The following is a 22,781-nucleotide window of genomic DNA, read 5'->3' as shown; positions in this document are numbered from 1 at the left end:
CACTGCACTCCAGCCTGGGCTACAAGAACAAAACTCCATCTCAAAAAAAAAGAAAAACCCATTTCTTTCTCTATGTGACACTCTGCACACAGACACTGCAGAAGTGGTTCTGGAGCTGCATGTGAGGGCAGCGTCTCAACCACGCTGAGCTCTGAACAGGGGCGAGGACGGGGCTCACCCACTGGACCGTCAGGTCCTCGGGTCTCCCCCGACACAAGCACACAGGAAGCTCCCCTCTGCCACTTCTGCACTCCACCGGGCCGCAGAGCGAGGAGGCTGGCGCTCACTGCCTCAGACTCACGGCCATTTCCCAGAGCGTGCCACCGTCCGCAGCCGGTCTGTGAGTTCAGGGGAAGGGTGGGGAATGGAGCGGACGCTGCCCTGAGCGCAGGCCTTACCTTCTTCTCCTTCTCCTTTTTCTTTTCCTTGTCTCTCCCTTTCTCTTTGTGCTTCTTCTCTTTCTTCTTGGGTTTCTTGCTCTTCTTTTCTACCACAGGAACGTCCTCCTTCTCCGGGGATTTTGATGTCTCGGCATTTCTGTGTTTCTGAATAGGCAGCTTCTCGCTGTCGGCTAAGGGCCTGGAGAGGGGACGACCGGGGCACACATCAGCACCACTGGCCATGCCCCAGGTCCACTGAGTACGTAGTGTGTCCAAGCGCATGCCCAGGACAACCCAGGCCACGCAGCGCAGGACCTGGCCTCCCGCCCCTGGCCCCCAGCCGTGGCCTGACAAAGGATCTGCCCAACACCGCCTGCTGAGGCTGCCATGGAGGGTCTGTGGTGGCCGCACCCTGCTCTGTCATGGCCTGGACACCTCGGAACCCACACTTAGGGTCTTAGTTGGGAAGGCCAGCTAAGAGCAGTGCAGTGAGGATGTCGCCTGGGGAAGGCCCGCCAGCACCCACGCCAGCCTGCCCCCCACCTCCAGAGCCCCACCCTGCCCACACCCCCGCCCCAGCCTGCCCACCATCGAGAGCCCTGCCCCGCCCACACCCTGCCCTACCCTGCCCACCCTCCAGAGCCCCACTCCACCCACACCCCGCCCCACTCTGCCCACTCTGTAAAGCCAGGTCCTGCTCAGAAGGGAGGATAGCAGAAAGGGAAGCAACCAGCTGCGGCCTCCACCTTCACCCTGAACCCGCATGGACTCACTTATCAAGGTCAATGTCCAAAGCCCTGTAGGGGTCGTTGGGGTCTTTGTCATCCTCATCACTGGGCAGAGCGTTCTGACAGAAAGAGAACTCCATCAGTGACACCCGCCCTGCAGCCTGGTGGACCCCATCTACCTCGGACCCAGTGGGACTGCCTGAGACAACCAGGGCCACGCCCATGAGGACCACACATGCTCGTGGGCAGCGACGTGGTTCCGCCACAGAGGCTCCAATCAGCATCCAGACACCAAGGGCAACCAGGCCCCAGGAAGCAGCAGACCAGCCCCTGCCGCTGAAGCTGCCGGCCCAGGGCAGGTGAGTGCTGGCAGGCGAGTGGGGCATGCGGGAGGACAGAGAGGCCTCTCCTCTATGCTCTCTGGGGTGGGGAAGACCCCGGGAGAGGGCACTGCGCACGGCCTCAGGAACACACGTGTGCCGAAAGGCGGGCGCCCCGGGGCTGGGCCCTCCGGCAAGCTGACCTCCGGCATCTCCTCAGTGATGATGTCCACCTGCTGGGCAGGGGCGATGTCCTCGTCGCTCTCCGTGGGCAGTGAGCCGTGGCGGCGCCTGCCCTTCTTCTCCTTCTCCTTCCGCTTCTTCCTCCTCTTGTCCTTCTCCAGCTTCTGCTGGTGCCGCCGCTCCTCCTCCAGCTTCACGTACTGGTCCGACATGGGCAGCCCTGCAGGCAGGCAGGCGCTCAACACTGCACCCCGGGAGCTCACCGGGAGGGCGGCGGGAACACCCCACGGCCCATGAGCCAAGAGCACCCCTGTAACACTGGAGACACTTGCCTGGAACCTTCAGAGGGACGGAGAGATCAATGTGTACCACAGGAATGTGCTCCACACCCGGCGTGTCTTGGTACCGCTGCAAAAGCAACATCCAGGCATGACCACGAGCCTCTCGGCCTGACATCCCCAGGAGCCAGGAGTCCTGCCAGAGCCCCAGGCCTCGAGGAGCACCATACGCACATGCATCCCAAGGACCCAACTCTTTTTTTTGAGACAGTTTCACTCTTGTTACCCAGGCTGGAGTGCAATGGCGCAATCTCGGCTCACCGCAACCTCCGCCTCCCAGTTTCAGGCAATTCTCCTGCCTCAGCCTCCTGAGTAGCTGGGATTACAGGCACACGCCACCACGCCCAGCTAATTTTTTTTGTATTTTTAGTAGAGACGGGGTTTCACCATGTTGACCAGGATGGTCTCGATCTCTTGACCTCGTGATCCACCCACCTCAGCCTCCCAAAGTGCTGGGATTACAGGCGTGAGCCACCGCGCCCGGCCCAGGACCCAACTCTTAAAGACAGTGAGGGCTGGAAAGCTTGTCACTCGAGTGACCCTGCAGGCGTACTGCACAGGGAGAAGCAAATCCTTGTCCATTTTTTTTTTTTTTTTGAGACAAAGTCTTGCTCTGTCGCCCAGGCTGGAGCACAGTGGCGTGATCTCGGCTCACTGCAACTTCTGCCTTCCAGGTTCAAGCAATTCTGTCTCAGCCTCCCGAGCAGTTGGAATTACAGGTGTGAGCCACCACGCTGGCCACAAATCCTTGTCCACTTTCTCTCCTCAAATGAGGAAAATAATGTGGCCTCAAGCCCAGAGTGAGGCAGCAGCTCGCCCACAATGGTGGGGGTCAGGGCTGGACAGCAGCTGGGTGCTGGAAACACGAAGTGGGGACCCCGGACTGGAGGACCCACAGGGAGGCACTGCCCCTCCAAGGCTCCTCAGGGTCACTGCACATCCCCAGCTCCACTCCCAGGATCTGCCTGGGGGAGCCTGAAACTCAGAGAGATGCCGCGGGGTGAGGATAGAGGGTGCTGAGGGACAGAGCCCAGGGGCCTGCCTCACCTTCTGTGGTGACGGCGAGCTCTTGATGTAGAAGGGGTTGTTGGCCTGCTCCTGCTTCCGGGCCTCTCGGCGCTGCAGGACAGGGCGTGACGTGAGTTCGAGAGAAGCAGGCACGATACCCCTCCGTGGTGTCCCCCACCAGCAGCAGCCCAGCCAGAAGAGGCTGGATCTTCGGAAGGTTTCACCACTGAGCTCTTACTAACAGGGAAACCAAGGCCCGCAACTGGAAGGAACTCGTATTGGGGAAAGGAATCACTAACCCTCTAGGACGCAGGGACACCCAAGCCTCCAGGTCAGGCCAGGACCAGGACCCACAGAGGCCGCTGACCTGCCAGGGCCATCTGGCTCCTGATGAACAGTGCTCAGACAAGCTGGGGCTGCAGGGCCTGGAGCCAGGGCTGCCCGAAAGCATGGCCAGGAAGGTGCAGGTGCACAAAGCCTGGCAGGCAGCCCACACTGGGCATCCCCTCTGCGGATGCAGGACAGGAGGTGGCTGCGGGAGGGGCTGCCCTCCTAGCTCAGGTGAGCAGGGCAAGGTGGAGCCCCACATAGGGTCCAGGGGCTGCACCCCCTCCAGAAGGCGGGGTCCGGGGCCTCCATCACCTGCCACAGCTTCCAGTCTTGGTGGGCTACACATGTGCAGGGTCTTGCAGCAGCTGTGGGGTGGGGGAGGGTACCCCGCCAAGGCACCTACAGGCCCCTGGCTACAGGTCGGAGGCTCCTTGGGGGCCTCCCAGATCTAAAGAAGCTACTCCCCACTTCAATGAAACTCACTGAAACGCAACCGTAACATGAAATACCCATTTTGGGCTTCCTGGAGGACAGCGGCGTACAATCCTGAGCCGACAGAACAGGGCTCTGTTATCAAGAGCCTCGAAGACTCCCTGGGAATGAGGGAGGAGGCAAGGGCCGCCAGGGGCACCCAGCAGCTCACCCGGGCCAGCTCCTCCTCGTCTGCCTCAGACGGCCGGTGCTTGGGCCGCCGTTGCTCCTCCTCGTGGAAGACAGCCCTGGGCCTCTCGTCCTCTGACTCGCTGTCCGAGAGCGGCTCATTGATCCAGGCATCCAGGTCCAGGCTGCGCAGACAGGAGGGTCACACAGGGCGGTATGTGATAGAGCACATGCCTGCAGGTGTCCACCCTGAGCAGGCTCCCCACATGCCTGGCCATGGGATACCCCTAAGAATGGAGCCCGCCACCCACACAGGGCCAGCGAGGCAGCTGTCACTGCCCCTTAGAGAGGATGCAGGGACCCAGGAAGGCTGCAGCAAGGTCACAGTGGGGCCCCCACGGAGGGCTCAGAGGGAGGGTGAGAGCAGGCCTACTTCCTAGGGAGCAGCCCCGAGCACGAGCAAGGTCGCAGACCCAGCAAGAGCCCTAGGTGGGTCCACGTGAGGGCCACAAATGCCCAGGGCCTCCCATCAGCCCCTCACCCTCCCTGGTTGTCCAGGTTGCAGTAGCTGCTGCTGTGCCTCCAGGCATCGGGGGACCACGTCAGGGCTGTGGCTACAATGACCCCACACAATATCCTTACCCTTCAGGGACTGGAACCTTCTTCTGGGCCTTGGGGGCCACTGGGTTCAGCTCCCCAGCAAAGAGGGCGCTGACCTCCTCTGCCACAGGCACATCCTTGGCCTGAAGTTTCTGGATGTGCTTGACCAGCTGCAGGATGCAGGACGCCTGCAGGGGACGCAGGAGTCACCACTGCCACCTGCCTGGAAGGCTGCCTGGCCACCCTCAGGACACCAGGTGGCACGGCTCCTACTGCAGCCACACACAGCCCAGCCCTCATGCCGTCTCCGGCATCACCATCCTTGCCAGGAAGCAGTGGAAACACACCAATCCACAAAGAGAACGGAGACAGGGGCATGACAGGGAGCTCTACGCCCCAAGACCAGAAGCACTACTCCCTCGGCCCCTGTGGGCTCCCGGCCTCTGTGCTAGCTCCACCTCAGACACAGCCAGGCTGGACAGCTCCAACAGCGAAGACAGGCCGCGGATCATGGCCAGCCCCCAGGTAATGCCACTGTGCAGAGCCGGGACCACACGCCACATAGCCTCTAAGGCTGGGTCTCCTCAACAGCCAGATCGACCAAGGCCTCTCCCACCTGTCTCACAGATACCTGGGAGCCAGGCACTGTGATTCACACCTGTAACCCGAGCACTTTGGGAGGCTGCGGTGGGTGAATTACTTGAGGTCATGAGTTTCACACTAGCCTGGCCAACGGCGAAACCCTGTCTTTACTAAAAGTACAAAAATCAGCTAGGTGTGGCGGCAGGTGGCTATAATCCCAGCTACTGGGGAGGCTGCGGCAGAAGAATCACTTGAACCTCCAGGGGGCAGAGGTTGCAGTGAGCTGAGATCATGCCACTTCACTCCAGCCTAGGAAAAAGAATGAAACTCCTTCTCAAAAACAAAAACAAAAAAAACCCACAACAGAGAGCTGTGAACCGGTGGGCACCACCTGGCACTGGTGTGCAGTCTGCTCCACTGAGAACCCGTTACCTGCAGGGCACCAGAAACAGCCACGGCTGTCTCCAGCTGTCACCCATCTCACCGCACTCGATGCAAGCTCTTCCCATGGCCAGAACAGCACGCCCGAGACCTGCCCCATGCTCCTGACAGACCCCCGTCCTGCTGACCTCCAGGCCCCACTGACCAACCCTAAGCCCCAGACACACAAGTGGCGACAAGGGAATCTCAGAGGAGGAAGGGAGGCCCTGTCCATCTGGCCGTCGTGGGACAGAAGGTGCTGAGGGCTCCCGGGGCTCCGCCCAACTTGGAGTGCAGCCTCACCCGCTCCTGCACCTCCAGGTCTGCGCTCTGCACAAACTGCGGCAGCCGGTCCACCATGAGCTGGGTGACGGCCTGGGCGCCCTCCGCCTCCCCGGCCTGCTCCTTCTGCTGCAGGATGGAGGCGTACAGCTTGACCACGTTCTGCACGTACACGGCCTGGATGTGGCCAGGCAGCGTGGTTACTTTGGGCCGCAGCATGGCCTCCAGCGTGTGGTGTGGCTCCTGCAGATGCCTGCGGATAAGAGACGCCGTGAGGCCACAAGATGCCCACCCAGGGGCTCCTCTCCAGCAGGTGAGGACCCGGGAGGCCTGGAGTGTCACAAACAAGGTGACTCTGGGCCTCTCCCATTCCCTGAGCAGGCTCCAGGGGCAGAGACATGAACTGAAAGAAACCAGGGGCTGTCAGTGGCCCATACCACGAACAAGGCAGAGAGGAAAAGGTCAGAAGAGGAAAGGACAACAGGGTCAACTATGCAGCCCGGGGAGGACGAGCAGGACAGGCCAGAGCAGAAGAAACCGGGAGGCCCTCATCTGCAGGACAGTGGGGCTCGGGGCCGTGCCCGGGGAGGACAAGCAGGACAGGCTGGAGCAGACGAAACCGGGAGGCCCTCATCTGCAGGACAGTGGGGCTCAGGGCCGTGCCCAGGGAGGACGAGCAGGACAGGCCGGGAACTGAAGGAACTAGGAGACCCTGAAGTGCAGGACAGTGGGGCCCTGGGGTAGGGTGGTACGTCTCGCTGACATCTGGCATGATGCCTTGGGACTTGAAATGTTTCTAGTCCGCTTTTATTCCCAATAAGAAAATGATGGCCTAGCAGGATGGCTCACGTCTGTAATCCCAGTACTTTGGGAGGCCGAGGCGGGCAGATCACAAGGTCAGGAGATCAAGACATCCTGGCTAATATGGTGAAACCCTGTCTCTACTAAAAATACAAAAAATTAACTGAGTGTGAGGGCAGACGCCTGTAGTCCCAGCTACTCGGGAGGCTGAGGCAGGAGAATCACTTGAACCTCAGAGGCGGAGGTTGCAGTGAGCTGAGATTGCACCACTGCACTCCAGCCTGGATGACAGAGCAAGACTCTGTCTCAAAAGAAAAAAAAGAGAGAAAACAAAGTAACAGATGTGCTCATCCTGAGGATGCACGCTGGCTGGGGACCCTTTCAGGATCCTGGGAGTCAGGCCCTCCCTAAGCCGGGGCAGACCCAGGGCGGGGAGTGCTCGCTGTGGCAGTGACGGGCGGCAGGCAGTGGCCTGTGGTGCTTGCAGGGCCAGGCCCGAGGCAGTGGGGCATAGTGGCAAATCTTCTAACTTTCCAAGAGCGTCTGGAAATTCAGACTGGTGTGAGAACCGTGAGTCTCAGCAACACATTCCCACCTCCAGGCAATGACTGTGATCTCTTCTCTTGGCCAAAGAGAGCCTAACGCTCCCGGAGATGGTAGAGGGAACCTGACGCTCCTGGAGACAGAAGGGCCATGTCTCCAGGATCCTTCCCTGCGGCCCACCTGGAATCTGGCGCTGAGACCGGTGCTCCCAGAGGGGCTTGGCGTGGGCAGGTTGGGGTTGAGCAGGTGCCTCCCTGGGCCACCTCAGTGCCACACAGAGCTCCCACCTGACCTACGGCAAGGCAGGGCTCAGAGGGGCTGCCACTTGCACAGCTGGGACTGAACCTTGAAGACACCCAGGGCCAGTCCCCCATCCTGGTGCCCACAGGATCTACAATCTCCTGGGAGCGCCACAGATGCCAGAGAGCAGAAAGGTGGCACAGACCTGCCCTTGTAAAAGGGGAGCAGGGCCGGCCATTGTCAGGGGATCGCTGCTGGTAGCCCATGAGCCTGCAAGGCGGCTGGGGCGGCAGGTCAAGGCCAGACAGCAGGAAGATCTGCCAGGATGTCCCTGGTCCCTACCCCTCAGGAGCCTGGTGAAGCTGCCAGCACGGAGACCCAGAGCCCACTCACTCCGAGAACTCCCCGCAGATCCAGGCGGCAGCATAGAGCACCTCGCAGATCCCGTTCCGCTGGGTGCTGCTGGCCAGCAGGTGCGCACTGTCGAGCAGCGAGGACATCTGGGACACGGCGAACTTGCGGATGGCCTTCACTCGGATGGCCACGTCCAGCATCTGGGCAGCGATGAGGTGGCCGTGCCGTGTGCCTTCCAGCCGGGTCAGCTCCACCAGGATGCTGATGTACCTGCGGGGCGGGAGTGGCGGGTAAGTGGTGGGTGAGCGGCGGGTGAGCGGGGCAGCGGATGAGCGGGGCAGCGGGTGAGCGGGGCAGCGGGTGAGCGGGACGCACCACTCAAAGTTGGTGATGTGCTGGTAGTTAGACTGGCTGCAGATGTCGATGATCTTGGTGAGCAGCTCGTCGCGGTAGGTGGTGCCCTCTGCCTTGTCCACGTGGGTCATCAGCTTCTTCACGATCTCCATCAGGTTCTTCTTGGACACCTGGGCGAAAGTATGGGGACAGTGGTCAGGGCGGACCCCACTTGGGGGCTGCTTGGTGAGGCACCAAACACCTGCTCCTGAGACAGAATCCACAGGACACAGGCGGATCCCAGTTCAGAGATCGACCCCAGGGAGGCAGCAGGCCCCTGACGCGCCTGAGTCAGAGGCACACGGCCTCCAGCCAGGAAGCGGCGACTGGTCCAGCACAGTATGTTCCGCAGGCCCCGGCCCCAGCCCTGGCCACACAGGCTCTCCAAGACAGCTGTGCACCAGGGCTCAAGCCCCCTGCCCCGCCCCACCACACTTGCTGAGGGCCCTGAGCACGAGGGGCTCCTGACCCCCACGTTCCCTGTGGCTCTGCACCCGACACTTCATGCCCCTTAGAGAAGGCAGGCCGGGCGGTGGGCAGCAGGCGGGCGGTGGGTGGCGGGACGTACCATCCCATAGAGCAGGTCCAGGGCCCGGAGCCGGATGGACTCGTCCTTGTCGTCCAGGCACTGCAGGATGAGGTCCTTGTGGGACTGCACGGACTTGGGATGGGTCTTCAGGATCTTGGACATGGCCAGAAGCCCCAGATACTTCACTGTGGAGAGAGGCCAGAGCCAGTCACAGGGACGGACAGACAGCAGACTGCAGGCGTGGCACAAGGCTGTCTGGACAGGGTCTCCACCTCAGAAGGCTGCCTGGCCCTGGCACCCTGGGGTGGAGAGAACAAGTCTCCTGGCTGGTGATCACTACAGGGGATGTCGCCCTAGCAGAGCCCCTCCATGGGAGCCGAGATGCAGGCTGCCCTCGGGAAGGCCTCCCCTACCTACTACCATAATACAGAAGACGCTCTCAGCTCTCCTCTCCCCACCCAGCCAGCACAGGGGAGAATGCAGAGAAGACTCTGGCACCATCGGGCACCCTCTCACCCGCAGCCAGGACTCTGGCCACCCAAGTGGCCCTAACTAGCTCACAGAGAGCTAAGGGCCCTGTGCACGAGGCACAGATGCCACCACCTAAGCCAGGGCCGCCCCGGCCACAGGGCACACAGCTGAACCTGTTCACATACTGCCATCCATGGTGGCTTTCAGGCCACAGGGCAGCACTGATCAGAAACAGAGACCATGCAGTTCACAGAGAAAACACAGCAGTCCCCACCTACCCATGGGGGATGGGTCCCTGACTCCCCGTGGAAGCCTGACACGATGGATAGTACTGAGCCCTGCGTGTTTGTTTTTCTTATGCTTATGGGCCTGTGGTGACGTTTAGTGTGTAAATGAGGCACAGTAAAAGATTAACAACTCATAGTAACTAACAGTAACTAATAATAGTAACTAACAACACATGAAACGCAGGTGAACGTGGTCTCTCTGGGAACACCGGACTGCGCGGTGCTTGCCTATGTCAGGACTGTGATTGATGGGGTACCCGAAGCCTCGGATGGGGGCCGCTCCACTATCTGGGCTGCTGCAAAAGCGTCTGCCAGCTTCTGCTCTAAACGAGAAGGCCTAGCTGCAAAATGAGCACCCAAAACACCACCCTGCCCCTCGGCCCAGGTACCAGGTACCAGATAGAGGCTGCTAATTCTAATTCCTCCACAGGGCAGCACGGGGACACCCACACGTAGGCAGGCACCTGGGCAGGGGTGCCGTGCGCTGCTGTCTCACACACAGAGCCTCACGCACCCCTGCAGAAACATGCAGAGGCTGAAATGTCAGGCAATCTCGGAGTGAGGTGCTCAGTAAGGCATCCGTCCAACTGCCAAGATCGCGGCACTGGGGGCCTCTGCCACGCCCTCCACATCTCCACAGGGACTGGGGCTCATGCGGAGCTGGTGTTTCCGAAGGACTCTGCTTGTGGTGGCTGGCATGAGGCTCAGCATCTGAACACCTTTGGCCTGGACGCAGGGAGACCAGCCACCCCATGTAGTCGGGTTTGGGTGCAAGGGTGCCTCGGGGCACTGGCAGAGCAACGTCTCTGAAGCAGGGCGCTGTCCGTCAGAGAGTGCGCCAAGATCCACTTCCTCCTCAGGCTGGGAGAACCCCTAATGTCACAGAGGTGGGGCAGGGAAATGACAGCACTAGAGAGGGGGCGACTCACAGTTCTGATCCGAGTCCTCGATCAATATCCTTAATTTCTGTACACAAAGCTGAAAAGAAAACACGATGCTGCTTCCATCCTCTGAAACCAAGGCTGAGCTCTGCTGACCCTGGGCCACCCCAGGTGTCCTCCAGTTTCAAGCACCACCTGGCCTAAGGCCCAGGGTCGGCCTGCCCAACCACCAAAGCCCAGGAGGAAAGCAAACAGGGCCCACATGGGCCATCAGGGACAAAAGAGGCCCTGCTTCCCACGGGCGCTCTTCCCAACTCCTCAGCACCCCACGCGTCCACCCCACAGACACACCACAGGGAGCCTGACCAGACCCAGGTCCGTGGTGCCCACAGAACACAGCTGTGCCCTCCTGAGCCCCAAGGACAGCGTGTGGGACTAGTACCTTGGTCACAGAGTGGGGAAGCTCCAGCCCGTGCGGGACGTACCTGGATGCTGGCGCTGTGGTTGGGCATGCCGGAGGACAGGGAGATGAGCACTGCAAAGACAGCTCAGTCAGCACCGCGGCCAGCGCCGGCACCATGCCTGGCCAGTTTATATGAACATAAAACTAGACGGTAATTTTTTTTCTTGAAACGGGTATAGAGATTGTTCAGGTAGGGGCCGGGCGCGGTGGCTCAAGCCTGTAATCCCAGCACTTTGGGAGGCCGAGGCGGGTGGATCACGAGGTCAAGAGATCGAGACCATCCTAGTCAACATAGTGAAACCCCGTCTCTACTAAAAATACAAAAAAATTAGCTGGGCATGGTGGCGCGTGCCTGTAATCCCAGCTACTCAGGAGGCTGAGGCAGGAGAATTGCCTGAACCCAGGAGGCGGAGGTTGTGGTGAGCCGAGATCGCACCATTGCACTCCAGCCTGGGTAACAAGAGCGAAACTCCGTCTCGGAAAAAAAAAAAAAAAAAAAAAAAAAAAAAAGAGATTGTTCAGGTAGGAACAAACATATTTTAAAATGTTTAAAATAGGTCAGTCACAGGGGCCCAGAGCACACACCCAGCAGCATCAAGTGGGTGGGGACTTGCGGCTGCCTTGGCAGCAGGTGTGGCGCTCAGGGACACCAGGCCTGGCGCCCTCCTGTCCTCACCCGAGACCCCAGCCTGACAATGCCAGCCCTTCCAGACGGGGAGAGTACCAGTTCTCACCTGCGATCACGGTGTTCACACATTCATAGAGGAGCGACATGGCGGACGTGCTGAGGAAAGGAACACAGGGAAGTGGCATGAGGACTGGGGGCTTTGTCAGACGCGGTGACCCTACAGCAGCGGCTCGGCTGGAGACAGCCTCAGCCCCACAGCCCAGGGAGTGTGCCCAGGAGGGAGCCCATGCCCTACTCTCCAAGGCCAATGGTGCTCGACTGGTCACCATCTCACCTTCCCAGGAAGAGCATGTGAGCAATCCTACTGTGGCCCGGGGCGATGGCAGCGTCCAGGCAGGAAGGGACTGCGCACCCCCGGCGGCCTCTAAACTCGGAACACCACCTTCCTACTGCACTCTTTCTAGAGTTTTGTTGTTGTTGTTGTTGTTTGAAATGGAGTCTCACTCTGTTACCCAGGCTGGAGTGCAGTGGTACAATCTCAGCTCTCTGTGACCTCCGCCTCCCGGGTTCAAGTGATTCTCCTGCCTCAGCCTCCAGAGCAGCTGGTATTACAGGTATCCATCACCACACCCGGCTAATTTTTGTATTTTATTTTCGTAGAGGAGGGGTTTCAACATGTTGGCCAGGCTGGTCTCGAACTCCTGACCTCAAATGATCTACTCACCTCGGCTTCCCAAAGTGCTGGGATTATAGGCATGAGCCATGGCTCCTGGCCCTTTTCTATGTTTAGATGTGTTCAGCACCACAGCTCCTCACCATGGAGTCATAGCTGCTTATAGCTTTCCAGCCGCCAGCAGGGCGAGGCTGTAGCCCAAGAGAACAGGCCACACCACAAGGCCTAGGAGTACGGTAGGCTTTACCAGCGAGGTGTGTGAGTGCACGCTATGCTGCTCACATGAGGAAATGTCCTCATAACACCCTTCTGTGAACGTGACCTTGTCGCTAAGTGACACATGATTGCATCTGAAAGTCACGGCCAACGGGGTGCAGTGGCTCACACCTATAATCCCAGCACTTTGGGAGGCCGAGGTGGGTGAGGTCAGGAGTTTTGAGACCAGACTGACCAACATGGTGAAACCCAGTGTCTACCAAAAATACAAATTACTTTGGGAGGCGAGGCGGGCAGATCAACTGAGTTGAGGAATTCAAGACCAGCCTGGGAAACCTGATGAAACCCCACCTCTACAAAAAGTACGAATATTAGAGCCGGATGTGGTGGCTCACACCTGTAATCCCAGCATTTAGGGAGGCTGAGGCAGACGGATCACAAGGTAAGAAGATTGAGACCATCCCGGCCGGCCAACATGGCAAAACCCCATCTCTATTAAAAATACAAAAATTAGCTGGGCATGGTGGCTCGTGCCTGTAATTCCAGCTACTCGGGAGTCTGAGGCAGGAGAATCGCCTGAGGCAGGAGAATCGCGGAGGTTGCAGTGAGCCGAGACAGCACCACTGCACTCCAGCCTGGCGACAGAGCGAGACTCTGTCTCAAAACAAAACAAAACAAAACTACACAAAAATTAGCTGGGTGTGGTAATGGGTGCCTGTAATCCCAGCTACTTGGCAGATAATCACTTGAACCCAGGAGGCGGAGGTTGCAGTGAACTGAGATCATGCCACTGGACTCCAGCCTGGGCGACAGAGCAAGACTCCGTCTTTAAAAAAAAAAAAAAAAAAAAAAAGGCCAGGCGCGGTGGCTCAAGCCTATAATCCCAGCACTTTGGGAGGCCGAGGCAGGTGGATTACGAGGTCAAGAGATCAAGACCATGCTGGTCAACATGGTGAAACCCCGTCTCTACTAAAAATACAAAAAAATTGGCCGGGCGCAGTGACTCAAGCCTGTAATCCCAGCACTTTGGGAGGCCGAGGCGGGTGGATCACAAGGTCAAGAGATCGAGACCATCCTGGTCAACATGGTGAAACCCCGTCTCTACTAAAAATACAAAAAATTAGCTGGGCATGGTGGCGTGTGCCTGTAATCCCAGCTACTCAGGAGGCTGAGGCAGGAGAATTGCCTGAACCCAGGAGGCGGAGGTTGCGGTGAGCCGAGATCGCGCCATTGCACTCCAGCCTGGGCAACAAGAGCGAAACTCCGTCTCAAAAAAAAAACAAAAACAAAAACAAAAACAAAAACAAAAACAAAAAAATTAGCTGGGCATGGTGACGCGTGCCTATAATTAATCCCAGCTACTCAGGAGGCTGAGGCAGGAGAATTGCCTGAACGACAGGAGGCGGAGGTTGCGGTGAGCCGAGATCGCCCCATTGCACTCCAGCCTGGGCAACAAGAGCAAAACTCCGTCTCAAAAAAAAAAAAAAGAAAACGCAAACGCCCGAAATGTCTCTAGCAGCACAAAGAGTCCAGTGGCCAGGAAGGCCACCATGTGCTTACACTCTAGGAGGGAGGGTCTGCTGGACACGTGAGCCCTCCATCTTTCAGCTGCTTCACACCCAAACCCTGCTGCGCCCTGCTGGGGCTGGGCTGCCAGCCGCTCCAACCCTGGACCCCGTGGGGGCTGCCTGCACCCGCCACTCTGACCCTGGACCCCGTGGAGCCGGCCCGCCCCGCTGCTCTGACACTGGACCCCATGGAGCCGGCCCGCCCCACTGCTCTGACCCTGGACCCCGTGGAGCTGGCACGCCCCGCTGCTCTGACCCTGGACCCCATGGAGCCGGCCAGCCCCACCATTCTGACCCTGGACCCCGTGGAGCCGGCCAGCCCCACCATGCATATCCTGTGCTCACCTATGGATGAGGTTGGTGAGGGGCTCAATCAGCTTCTTGCCCAGCCGTGGCTCCAAAGGAGTCAGAGCACCGAACTGCGGGGACAGTAGGACCACGGTCACCGATAGGGAATGCCCCACACAGGGGGAAGACACCACATCCCCAGGCAGTACTTGCCAGTTTGATGATCTTGATGAGGACCCAGTTGTTGGTGGAAGACGTCATCAGCTTGAAGAAGAGCGGGGCCAGGGACAGGTAGTTCTTGGGGTTGCGTCTGGCCAGCTCGCAGATGACATTGACGGCAGCCGACTGAACCCCTGGGGAGCCAAGGGGCCCTCATCAGCATGAAGCCCATCCTCCGCTTAGGAAACCATCCCACTGTCTTCCCAACCTGCCAGCAAGTTCTGGAGCCTGCGGCAGCTCCCACTGAACATGGCCCTGGCTCTGCCACCTCCACCTGCTGACAAGGATAAAAGCCACAGGCCTGAGCCTCCAGGGAACAGGCCACAGAAACCAGCTCCTGGGGCTGAGAAAGCGTTGTTCAGCACTGTTGCGAGGCACAAGTTCGCGCGGGCCTCACTGCACTCAGGACAGCCCTACAGCAGTCCTCTGAGTAGGGGTTTCAGCATGAGGGGCTCCAGAAGCAGCTGCCCCACCACTGAGGCCCAGGGAGCCTTCCTGCTGCATCTGTGCCCAACACCCCAGGGAGAAGCTCGCCCATGGGGTACCATGCTCAGGGCTGGGGTCTCCCCTCCCGCACGCAGGGCCGCGGATTCCTGTGGGCTGGCTTTGGGGTCCAGAGACCCGTGCCTGCCATGCGCCAGAGGCTTCGCACACATGGCCCAGGGAAACTCGGTGACACTGAATCTGAGCAGTTCACAGACGAGGACCAGGGAAACTCAGTGACACTGAAATCTGGGCAGTGTCCCGCAGTCACCACACCACAAACGCATGACAGCCATGGGAGGTGGAGGCTCCTTTGAGGGACACATGGTCTGACCGTCCCCTGCCCTACAGAAGGCGCCCCCTGGAAGCACTGGTCCTATAACGGGGTGAGGGAGACACCTCTGCTCCCTCATCCCCGACTCTGCTCAGAGACACACCCGGCTCACCGCCAGCTGCCACACTGGATCTTACTCCCCCCATCGACCCAAGAAGAACCCACCATACCGAGCCCCTCAATACCTCCCTCATGGCTGCCCCAAAGTGGGGAGGCGCGGCCACCTCCAGCTGGCATGCTCCCCAGGGTCCTAGACAGAGGCCTCCACCACCCCCACACAACAGCACCCCCCAAAACACACCACCACATCTTCCCAGAGCACAGCTGAGACCACGCCCCAACCCTGAGGCTTAACTCAAATCCACGAACCGGGGTCGGGGTCCTCCAGCTTCTCCTTCAGCCGGGGGAAGGCGGGGCGCAGCGACTCAGGGTACTTCAGGAACACCTTATACATGATCAGCACAGCCTTCTTCCTGATGTAGGGCTTGGTGTGCGACATCTGCGGGACAGCAAGTTTCAGCCTGTGCGGAGCCTTCCTCACCTCACCCCTGCTCGTGCCCCTGCGGCGCAGCCCCTCCTCCACAGGGAGGAGACGATCCTCCAGCCCGAGGCTGTGGCTGCACTCCAGCTCCAGGAGTCAACTGAGCATGGCCCAGATGGCATGGAGGCCCGCCTGCCTGTGCCCCTGCCTCAGGCCTGCCCTCTGGACCAAGCTCTTCTCCCTTGTGGCCTTCCTGCCCCAGGGTCCTCGGTCCCGCCGAGGGAGGAGGAAGGCTGGAGAGGAAAGTCACCAGGGAACCCAGTTGTGCTGGGAACAGCCTATAGCCCCGTTCCCCACGGCTGTGCCCTGCAGCTGCTCAGTCCCCTGGCGGGAGCCCTCCCACCTATCAGGCCCAGAAGCCGCTTCCAACTGCCCGGTCCTGACAGAGCCACCCCACAGCGGGGCAATGCCACCCCCCTTCTCGGGGCTCCCGCTGCTCTGATCTAGAGGGGCCGGCAGCCAGTGTCGGCAGCTTCACGGGCCAGGCGGCCTCCGTCGTGACCACGCGGCTCGGCCCTTCGCAGCTGAGGCCACTGGAGGGGACACAACGGGTGAGGGAAGGCCCAGCGGTGCCTCTGTGCTGCCGCCTGCTGACCCCGGATCTAGAAGCTGAGCCGACAACCTCCAAGATCAATAGCCACCATCTACACATCTCCGGGCAGACAGGCAGCCACGTAGGACAGCACCTCCCCACACTGTCAATTTGGCTGCTGTTTTTAAATGAAAGGGAACAAACATCCCCTCATAAGCTGGCGATTAAGTCAGGCACAAAACAGATGCTTCTGGGGCCAGAATTTCCAGGGGATTCCCAGGTTTTGGACTGTCACAGCCTGGGGGTTAGCCCTTGACAAATGGAACAGCAGGGAGGAGTCTGGCTGTGGTCAGGGATGGAGGAAAGAGGGCCACACAGAAGCCCGCTGGCAGTTCAGACAGGAGCCACCGTCAGGCCTCGGGCAAACATCCCCAGCCCGGCCTGGCCCATGAGGGAGATCCTGTTCCTCCTCTCAGCAAGACTATTTCAAAGATGAACTCAGAAACACAGGAACAGAAGCAGCCCAAGACCTGCCCCAACAGGTGACAGTGATTTGGTTCCCATCTCAGGCGGGCCACGCACCGGGAACCCCGGCATGTTTCTGCGTGGCCAGGCTTCCCTGGCGTGCCACTGATCGAGTGTTTCCCCCAGCAGAGACGCAGGGGTGGTGGACTCGCTCACCAACTCACCAGCGTCATGATGTCATTTGCAAGGTCTCTGGCAAGGTCTGGAGTGACGAAGCAGGACAGACCCGTCAGTGCAACGCCCGTGTCGTACTGGCTGGGGCTACTCAGGTCCTGGAAAGTGAAAGAGAAAGGGGCTGTGGGCAGGATGGCCTGGGCGGCACGTCTGACGCCAGTGTCTCTCAGAGCGGCAGGAGTGCAATCCTCCCAGAACACCCCAGGACTCTGCATGTCCCCTCCTCAGCATCCCTGCCGCAGAGGGGTCTGGAGCTGAACTCGGACGAGGAGGAACATTTTACAGCCCGCGGGAGACTGTCACCAAGAGAGGAGCCAGGATGGGCGCAGCTGCGGACTGAGGTTTGGGGCACAGGACGAAACGCTCTGTACGTGGGAACCAGCCGAGTTTCCTGGCTCCTCCTGGAACCTGTCATATTTATATGTATCTACAGAGATCCGTTTTCAGGGTTAACGTTTTGTGGTCAAAATATGACAAGGCCAGCTTTTTCTTTTTTGTTTTGAGATGGAGTCTCGCTCTGTTGCCTAGGCTGGAGTGCAGTGGCATGATCTCGGCTCACTGCAACCTCCACCTCCCAGGTTCAAGCAATTCTCCCACCTCAGCCTCCTGATTATCTGGGACTACAGGCACATGCCACCATGCCCAGCTGATTTTTCTATTGTTTTTTTAGTAGAGGTGGGGTTTCACCATGTTGGCCAGGCTGGTCTGGAACTCCTGACCCTGTGATCCGCCCACTCAGCCTCCCAAAGTTCTGGGATTACAGCTTGAGTCACTGCGCCCGGTCCATGGCTGGACTTCTAATCAAGCGCAATGTGCCAAAGGGTAGAGGGGAGCAGCAGACGTGCCTGGGAAGCTGCCACGGACGCCTTGGAAAAGAAGGTCAGTCAGGAGAATGTTCAGGTCATCATGACGCAGCCAGGAGCGCCAGCCCTGGAAGGGCCCCTGCCATGCAGGCCCCACGGCAGATGCTTCGGGAGTCACAGGTTCTTTTTTTTTTTTTTTTTTGAGACGGAGTTTCGCTCTTGTTACCCAGGCTGGAGTGCAATGGCGCGATCTCGGCTCACTGCAACCTCCACCTCCTGGGTTCAAACAATTCTCCTGCCTCAGCCTCCTGAGTAGCTGGGATTACAGGCACGCGCCACCATGCCCAGCTGATTTTTTGTATTTTTAGTAGAGACGGGTTTCACCATGTTGACCAGGATGGTCTCGATCTCTTGACCTCGTGATCCACCCGCCTCGGCCTCCCAAAGTGCTGGGATTACAGGCGTGAGCCACCATGCCCGGCCAGGAGTCACAGGTTCTTTTACAACGACACAGTGAGCCGAGAGCAGTGGCTCACACCTGTAATCCTACCACTTTGGGAGGCCAAAGCACAAGGATCACTTGAGCCCAAGGGTTCAAGACCAGCCTGGGTAATATAGTGAACCCCCCGCACCCACCTCTATAAAAAAAATACAAAAAATTAGCCAGGCATGATGGTGCACACCTGTAACAGTCCCAGCTCCTCAGGAGGCTAAGGTGGGAAGATCCCTTGAGTCTAGGAGGCTGAGGCTGCAGTGAGCTGTGATGCCACCACTGCTCTCCAGCCTGGGTGACACAACAAAACCCTATCTCAAAAAAAAAAAAAAAAAAAAAAGGAAGAAAATAAATTTTTATTAAAAAACAAAATGAGGCTGGGCATGGTGGCTCACGCTTATAATCTCAGCACTTTGGGAAGCCAAGGCGGGCAGATCACTTGAGGTGAGGAGTTCGAGACCAGCCTGACCAACTAGGTGAAAACCCATCTCTACAAAAAATACAAAAATTAGCCTGGTGTGGTAGTGGGCACCTGTGATCCCAGCTACTTGGGAGGCTGAGACAGGGGAATCAGTTGAACCCAGGAGGCAGCGGGTACAGTGAGCTGAGATCACACTGCACTCCAGAGTGACAGAGCTAGATTCCAACTCAAAAATATATAAATGAAAAAACCAAAATGACGCAGTAGACCGCAAACATCTGGGGTGTATGATCTCGCATGAAAAAAGCAGGTGCTAACTGGAGGTGCTGGGACCCCAGAGGCACCACCTGTGTCCAAGCCCAGGCCAGTGCAGGCACCAGCAGATATGCACGTGTGCAGGAAGCAGGCAGGCCCAGGTCACAGCCGCGCCGGACACACACAGTCTAACAGCCCAGAGCACCTGGCAAGACGGCAGTGGATCTAAGTCCCAAGTGAGGTGCTCACGCAGGGACCCACGGGGCCAAGCCCATCAGCAGGAGACACAAAGCTGGGCCAGAGATGTGACCCTACTCCCTGGGTAGTGCCACCTGGGTGCCCAGGGTGGCCGGAGCCCCCTCCCTCCTACTTCCCTCCCAGTTACCACCTGCAACCCCATCCTATCCTCCTCTCAGTAGGCCAGACTCTCACCCACCCCTCCTGCGAGGCACTTCAGCCACCCTCCCTCATGGCCATGACCTGAGAGCCCCACAGCATCTAGAATGCATGTCGCCTGTGCCCCACACAGGACACTCAGCTCCAAAACGTTGCCCACAACGGGCCCGGCAGAGCTGACAGGATCGGCACTGGCACCACACTGTGCTGGGCATCAGTACACAGCCAGCGCCCCCACACCTCTCCCTCAGCGTGCTGCGGCCCCCAACCCAGATCTCCAGGTCACCGTGGGGTCAACAACGGCCACAGGGTCCAGCCCTCGCACATGGACATTGAAGAGCTGGGGCTGTGGCCTCTGAGGTGTGGTCTGGGGCCAGAAGGGAGCCAGCTACCTACAAGAAGAGAGGGCCTGATTCTCTAACACCCCAACTCCTCCGAGAGGCGGGAACCAAAGGTGCTCACAACTCAGGGGCCAAGGAGGATGTTTACCTCCCAATGGCCTCCACGACCATTTCAAACTGCAACATGGACATGGGGCTGAAAAATGCACCTCGTGGGACTCAAAAGAATCCGGGGGCAGGATGCTCCCTACATGGGCAACGAAGTGCCCACAGCCACAGCAGGCGCTACCATGAGGGGAGAAGGGAAGGAAGGGACAACCACAGATGCCAGCCTCCAGTGGACCCCGGAGCCCCACCCGCCGGCCCCTCCAGGTGGTCAGCGAGGGAAGGGCGCGCCGCACTGCTCAGCGTCCCTCCGCCTCACAAGCCTGCCAGGGAGTGCAGGCTCAGACCCGCGGGGGCGCCTCTCCGTGACTGCTGGGAACACTGTGGCTGCCGAAGCCGCCCAGGCACTCAAGGACCCACAGACATATTCGCACCGATGACCCTCAGGTCAAAGGCACCTGCCACCCACAGGAAGACCAGCATGGAGACCAGACGCTCTGGCAGCGGACAGCGCTGCACTCAGCAAGGAGCGGCCTCGGCCCGGGGCCACTTACCTTCCGGATCTGATTGGTGGTCAGCATGATGACGTCAGTGCCTTCGTGAAAGCTCTGGGAAGCAGCGAGGTAGCCGATCCGCTAGGAGAGCACGGACAAGCGCAATCAGAGCCCGGGCACCCGCAGCCTCCAGGCGCTCCCAGCTCTGCTCCACAGCATCCACAGCAGGCAGTGCCCAGCCCAGCAGCAACGCCCACAGCCTGGACACGGGACCGCTGGCAAGTGGGAACCAGCCAGCATTTGAAGAAACCTAGGTTTCCTCAAAATTCCACGAGGAATCCTCAGAGTTTGGAATATGTGGGTTGTTTTTTTTTCCCCCTTGGAGACAACATCTCGCTCTGTTGCCCAGGCTGGAGAGCAGTGGCGTAATCTCGACTCACTGCAACCTCCACCTCCCAGGTTTAGGCAATTCTCCTGTCTCAACTTCCCAAGTAGCTGGGACTACAGGCGGATACCACTGCGACCGGCCCTAAAGTTTGTTATTTTTAGTAGAGACGGGGGTTTCACCATGTTGGCCAGACTGGTCTCGAACTCCTGATCTCAAGTGATCCACCCGTCTCAGCCTCCCAAAGTGCTAGGATTATAGGCCACTGAATCCACCTTGAGTAACAGAGCAAGACTCTTGTCTCAAAATAAATACATAAATCATAGAAACTGGCCGGGCGCAGCAGCTCATGCCTGTGATCGCTTCCCACCCCGCCAGCCTGGCTGTCCCAGAACCTTACCTTGAAGGTGAACTTGGAGGCGCTCATGACTTCTATGATGTTGAAGGCGGCCCAGCTAATGTCGTACCCCAGCATCTGTAACTGTTATAGGACACAAAGAAAATGGCACTCACAAGCCAAGCAGGGACAAAGGGTTTCAGCCCTGGCACCAAACGCTCCCTCCCAGCATACGGCACAGACTCATTCCCTGTCACACCAAACGCTCCCTCCCAGTACACGGAACAGATGCACTGCCTGTCAACAGACCACCCAATACAATCTCCTGGGGCCTTGAATTTCTTCTGACACATGACTCTTGACATTTAAAAACTACAGGGACAGGTTAGTGACAAGCACTAAAAAGAGGCTAAACGCAATTGGATAGCTGGTGCTTACGGGTACTGGTTAAATTTCCGTAGCAACACTTGGTGAATCGGGTCCTTGAAATAGATAAACCAGACGAAGGGCAGCCTGGGGGACCCTGAACGAGCCCTTCGTCTCCCTGTCTCTCACGAGGACAGGCCAGAGAGCGGAGTGCCTGTCCTCCAGCTCACACACTGACCTGGAACTGCAGCCAGGAAGGGAGCCAGCCCGGGAAGGTCCATGGCCACAGCTCTGCCCACTAGGCTTCCAGGCCCAGCCTGTAGCAGGAGCTGTCTGCAGGTGAGGGACGTCCCTAGTGAACCCCATCCAGAAAAGGACCCCATGGGGCTCCCTCTGGGCCACCACCAAGGCCTGTAGATCGTCCCCTTCTGGCCCATTTGCCGCCCACGTGATAATCATGGCTCGCCACTCCAGGACTCGGGGTCTGCCCTGAGTGGCTGGCCGACAGCAGGTGGTAGCAATGACTGACGGTGCACAGACGTGCTGGTGACAGGTGGACACGCGCTGAGCCGAGAAGCAGCCCGAGCGCTGGGCGTGGCCCCGGAGGCACTCACGTAGGTCAGCTTGCAGACCGCGTTCGCCTTCACCGCGATGTTGTCCTGCTTCAGCTCCTGCTTGATCTCATCGATGCACTGGGAGATGTATTTTGCCTGAAGCGGGGGATAAATGCAAAATTCACAAATGTCCAGCTAAGATGGTTAGGAATAATGATTTCAGCCGGGTGCGGCAGCTCAGGCCTGTCATCTCAGCACTGTGGGAGGCTGAGGCAGACAGATCACAAGGTCAGGAGTTTGAGACCAGCCTGGCCAACATGGTGAAACCCCGTCTCTACTAAAAATATAAACATTAGCTGGGTGTCATGGCGCATGCCTGTAATCCCAGCTACTTGGGAGGCTGAGGCAGGAGAACCATTTGAATCCAAGATGCAGAGGTTGCAGTGAGCCAAGATCGCGCCCAGTGAGCCAAGATCGTGGCACTGCACTCCGGCCTGGTGACAGGGCAAGACTCCGCCTCAAAATAACAATAACAATAATGATGTAAGAAAGAAGGCAGGCTGGGCACCATGGCTCATGCCTGTACTGCCAACACTTCGGGAGGCTGAGGCAGGTGGATCACTTGGGGCAAGGAGTTCGAGAACAGCCTAGGCAACATAGTGAGATCCCCGTCTCTACTACAAATAACACAACTAGCCGGCATTCCCCTACACATGCCCCACTGTCTGCCTCCTCCTCGGTGGACGAATGTGTGGGGACTTCCGACTTTTGGCCAGTGTCTCTTGCTGCTGTGAACAGAGCGCTCAGGTTTTGGCAGATGTGTCTGGATTCCCCCTGGCCTGCTCACTAGCTGTGTGTGTCTCCAGAACACCGTCAAGAAGGGTTCTGACCCACATGGACTCAGGCACAAGGTCCAG

General features: G+C 58.8%; 1 protein-coding gene across 1 annotated transcript in view; it reads right to left on the bottom strand.

Moving 5' to 3' along the window:
* The window catches only part of AP3D1 (adaptor related protein complex 3 subunit delta 1), a 48,382-nt gene that overhangs the window by 11,399 nt on the left and 14,202 nt on the right, over positions 1-22,781 (bottom strand). Inside the window, exons 2-22 of the mRNA XM_003928600.4 lie at positions 21,925-22,020; positions 21,008-21,088; positions 20,283-20,363; positions 16,905-17,012; positions 15,512-15,641; positions 14,320-14,459; positions 14,164-14,237; positions 11,468-11,517; positions 10,756-10,805; positions 10,319-10,367; positions 8,671-8,816; positions 8,085-8,233; positions 7,749-7,979; positions 5,793-6,024; positions 4,530-4,675; positions 3,931-4,072; positions 2,997-3,068; positions 1,944-2,019; positions 1,632-1,831; positions 1,154-1,227; positions 399-579 (exon numbers count right to left, since the gene is read on the bottom strand). Of these exons, the coding sequence (XP_003928649.1) occupies positions 399-579; positions 1,154-1,227; positions 1,632-1,831; positions 1,944-2,019; positions 2,997-3,068; positions 3,931-4,072; positions 4,530-4,675; positions 5,793-6,024; positions 7,749-7,979; positions 8,085-8,233; positions 8,671-8,816; positions 10,319-10,367; positions 10,756-10,805; positions 11,468-11,517; positions 14,164-14,237; positions 14,320-14,459; positions 15,512-15,641; positions 16,905-17,012; positions 20,283-20,363; positions 21,008-21,088; positions 21,925-22,020 (2,508 nt within the window). The remainder of the gene's footprint in view (positions 1-398; positions 580-1,153; positions 1,228-1,631; positions 1,832-1,943; positions 2,020-2,996; positions 3,069-3,930; positions 4,073-4,529; positions 4,676-5,792; positions 6,025-7,748; positions 7,980-8,084; positions 8,234-8,670; positions 8,817-10,318; positions 10,368-10,755; positions 10,806-11,467; positions 11,518-14,163; positions 14,238-14,319; positions 14,460-15,511; positions 15,642-16,904; positions 17,013-20,282; positions 20,364-21,007; positions 21,089-21,924; positions 22,021-22,781) is intronic.

Source organism: Saimiri boliviensis, chromosome 14 (genome assembly GCF_048565385.1).
Source record: "Saimiri boliviensis isolate mSaiBol1 chromosome 14, mSaiBol1.pri, whole genome shotgun sequence".
NCBI lineage: Eukaryota > Metazoa > Chordata > Mammalia > Primates > Cebidae > Saimiri > Saimiri boliviensis.
This window is presented reverse-complemented; position numbering and strand designations above follow the sequence as displayed.